The sequence below is a fragment of the Carlito syrichta genome, unplaced genomic scaffold, assembly GCF_000164805.1.
Source record: "Carlito syrichta isolate Samal-C Ts95f unplaced genomic scaffold, Tarsius_syrichta-2.0.1 Scaffold303640, whole genome shotgun sequence".
Classification (NCBI taxonomy): Eukaryota; Metazoa; Chordata; class Mammalia; order Primates; family Tarsiidae; genus Carlito; species Carlito syrichta.
Window position 1 is genome coordinate 151731 of NW_007247736.1, and position 3482 is coordinate 155212.

Sequence of the window (3482 nt, forward strand, 5' to 3'; positions counted from 1 at the left end):
CTGCTGGGCTCCAGTGATCCTTCCGCCTCAGCCTTCCAAGTAGCTGGGACTACAGGTGTGTACTACCACACCCGGCTAATTTTGATTTACTGTAGAGATGAGGTCTCGCCAATTTGCCCAGGCGGGTCTTGAACCCACGGGCTCAGGCCATCCACTCACAAAGCCTCCCAAAGGCGCAGAATTACAGGCTGAGCCACCGAGCCCAGCTGAGTGTCCTTTTGAAAGGCCCTAAGAGGCCGGGCTTGGTGGCTCAGCCTATAATTCCAGGACTTTGGGAGGCCGAGGCGAGTGGATGGACTGAGCCCGCGGGTTCGAGACCTGTCTGGGCAATTTGGCGAGACCTCGTCTCTAAAATAAATAAAAAACTAGCCGGGCATGGTAGCATGCGCCTATAGTTCCAGCTACTTGGAAGGCTGAGGTGGAAGGATCGCCGGAGCCCAGCAAGTCTAGGCTGCGATGGCCGGGAGTGGCCACTGCACTCCAGTCTGGGTGACAGAGTGAGACTCCAACTCAAAAAAAAAAAAAAAAGGCCCTGAGAAAAGGTGAGGACATGGGTGAATCCAGTCCTGCCCACTTGCCACCTAGTGTCTCCTTTCCTTCCTGGCAGCTGTAACTGGTGGACAGGAAGGGTGGGCGGCCAGTTACTCAGAGCAAAGCACAGCTAAGCGGCCCCCCTCCCCAACATCAGTTGGGTGAAGGGTCCCCGACCTGTGCATGCCCCAAGCACCGACTCAGAATAACCAGGCTGCCAGATGGCATACATGCCTGCATGGCCCTCAGCCGTCCTGCTGGGGTTTGCGCCCCCGCGTATCCACTGTATCCTCCGGCTGCCTGTGGGTTGTGTGAGCTCATACATGGAAAGCGGCTGGGGCTCTCAGCCTGCCGGGGTTGGCGGTTACTGAATGCTAACTCTCCTTTCCTTGACCGCACTTCCCCATCCTGCAGAAGGAAGGAGGATGCGGGCTCTCTACTCTGAGCCCTGGCACCTGGGATCCCAGGCCCGCTGGGAGGAGCTCTGGAGGGGAGACCCAAGCCGGAGCCCCTTCCCCTCCAATGGCGGGGTGGCTTGCTGGTCCTCCCCAAGGAAAGCAGTGGGTGTGGGCGGGAAGGGCAGGTGGGGAGAGCTGGGCCAGCCCAGGCTTCCCGTGTTTCTTTGCTCCCTCTCAGATTAATCAGATTATTTTTTTTTCAACTTGGGGAAAAAACCTCCCAGACACACCTTTGCCTTGTTTATAAATGGAATCAGGTCTCTTTGATATATAATCTCCAGAGCCACTGAGTAAATAGCCCTGTGTCTGCCCAACCTGCAGGCTGCTCCCCAGAGCAGAACTGAGAGTCTCTGGGGAGGGGCTGGGCACACCTCTGCCAGAGAGGCTGCTTCATGTCGGGGCAGAGCTTCGGGCGGGGAAGGCTGTCCCTCTATGGGAATGTGGAAGAGGGCAGCCTTGGGCTTGCAGGTCTGGCTCTCTGGGACTCGGTGTCTGGCTCTGGGAAGTCAAGGCAAAGAGGGTGACACTCCTCCCCCACGGCGCCGTGTCTGCCAACAGAGGCCAGCTGCTACCTGTGCTGGGGGTGGGAAAGGCTGGCTGCGGCTAGCGCTGGCTTACCGAGGGCTTGGTTGATCCCATGGTGCTTTGAGAGAGCCACAAGAAATCCGTAGAAGGTCAGTCTCTGAACGCTGCTGAGGACCTCTTTGACCAGTGCCAGGGGTGGGCAGCTAGAAAGACAAACCGATGCCGGGTTCAGAGACCAGCAAGCCCGAGGGCCGTCTTTTCACCCCACCCCCAGGTTTAGGGGTCACTCAGAGCCAGGATTGAGCCTGGCCCTTGGAGCCCTGCAGCCCTAGAGAAGCAAGGTCCACTCACTGTTGCTTTTGCCCGGGGGCGTAGGAGGGAGGGGTAGAGAAGGTGACACCTCTTCTTGGAGGAGACCAAAGCTGGGTTCTCTGTCATGAAGGGTACTTGGTGCCACACAAGACAGCTTTACCCTCTTTTGTGAAGGAAAGTCTTGTGAATACCTTTTCCTTATCTCCAAAACGTTAAGGCCAATCTGTCACCCATAAGCTGGTCATCTCCAGCCGCTCTTGCCCAAGTGAAAGGAAAGCTGTCCTTTCTAAGTGAACCAGTTGGGAAGCCTTTCAGGCCGCAGCCTAGCTTGGGGGCAGACAGCACCGTGCTCATGTGTGCCTCGAGGGGCTGCGAAGTGCGAGGCCAGTCGGAGCATGCTGCGGGTCATCTCCAAAGCCAGTAGCCCACGGTCCCCAGGGCTGAGGTGGTCTGCGCACCGTCCCTCACCTGAACTTGTGCCGGTCACACAGGCTTTCCAGGCACTGGCAGAACAGTGATGCCTCCACTCCCTCCAGCGTGCTCGCCTCGCCCAAGGCAGGTCGCTGGCGGTGCTGCCCACTGGATGACGTCGGCACGATCACCGTATTGGGGTTCTTGCCTGACAGCAGATCCTGGTAGATGGCAGCCACACTCTCCAGGAATTCTGGGACCGTGGGGGAGTGGGGGCAATGCAGGCAGGGAGGACACAATTTGTCCCTTCACTGTGTCCTCCCTTCTCTGTTAGCTCAGGTCCACACCAGCCTCAGGGCGCAGGGTGTGGTGCCCTGACAGCAGAAGCCCTCGAGCTTCCTGACCACCACATTCAAGAGAGATGACCCTCAAGTGTCCCACCCTTTGGGCAGTTGTTTCTCAACTAGGTGAGGTCATCCACTGCCGCGGGGAACAGGAAAGCCTGCAGGTTGCACATTAACCAATCATCTGAGGTTGTTTGGACATTTTTGTGGTGGAGCCATCGTGAGCGGTCAGAGACTGACAGCTGGTCTCAGCCCTGACCAGCACGCACCGTGGCAGTGTAGTGACGCTGTTGGCCCAGGGGGGCTGTCCTGTCCCTCTGGGAGCTCTCAGGGAAGAGGGCCAGGCAGGCAGCTGGGGGAATGTTCTCCCAGACAGGGCTGCTCCTTCCGTAGGGCCCAAGGGCTTCAGAGAAACAGGAAATCGATGCCTGGTGCTGCTGAGCCCAAGTGGCTAGACCCCAGGCCCTCTCTCCTGCCTGAGCAGGCCTTGGGCTGCCATCAGGTAAGCTGAATGGGCGTAAGTGAGGCCAGGGCTGGCTGGGGCCACAAGTTGGAAGGAAGGCCATCTCCAGACTCCAAGGACAGCCTTCTGTTTACTGGAAGAACCATTTTAAACAAGTTTGTTTATGGACACAAAACTTTCTAAAGCCAGCATTCCATCTGATGCCGCTGTGAGTGAGCTGGCGTGCATACGAATTTATTTGTCCATGTTTATTCACCTGTCTCCGGAGGGACTTGAGGGAACAGCTGGAGTGAACTGGGGAGCAGTGTGGAGTGTGAGATGGGACTGGTGTGTGCTTATTAAAGCTGAGGGTGTAGCCGGGCTCAGTGGCTCAGCCTGTAATCGCGCGCCTTTGGGAGGCTGAGGTGAGTGGATTGCCTGAGCCCGCGGGTTCAAGAC

General features: G+C 57.8%; 1 protein-coding gene across 3 annotated transcripts in view; it reads right to left on the minus strand.

Moving 5' to 3' along the window:
• The window catches only part of CUNH11orf49 (chromosome unknown C11orf49 homolog), a 227722-nt gene that overhangs the window by 1860 nt on the left and 222380 nt on the right, over positions 1-3482 (minus strand). For all 3 annotated transcript variants that reach the window (XM_008058838.2, XM_021712760.1, XM_021712761.1), the window contains 2 exons: positions 2295-2490; positions 1608-1717 (listed from right to left, as the gene is read on the minus strand). In XM_008058838.2, the coding sequence (XP_008057029.1) occupies positions 1608-1717; positions 2295-2490 (306 nt within the window). The remainder of the gene's footprint in view (positions 1-1607; positions 1718-2294; positions 2491-3482) is intronic.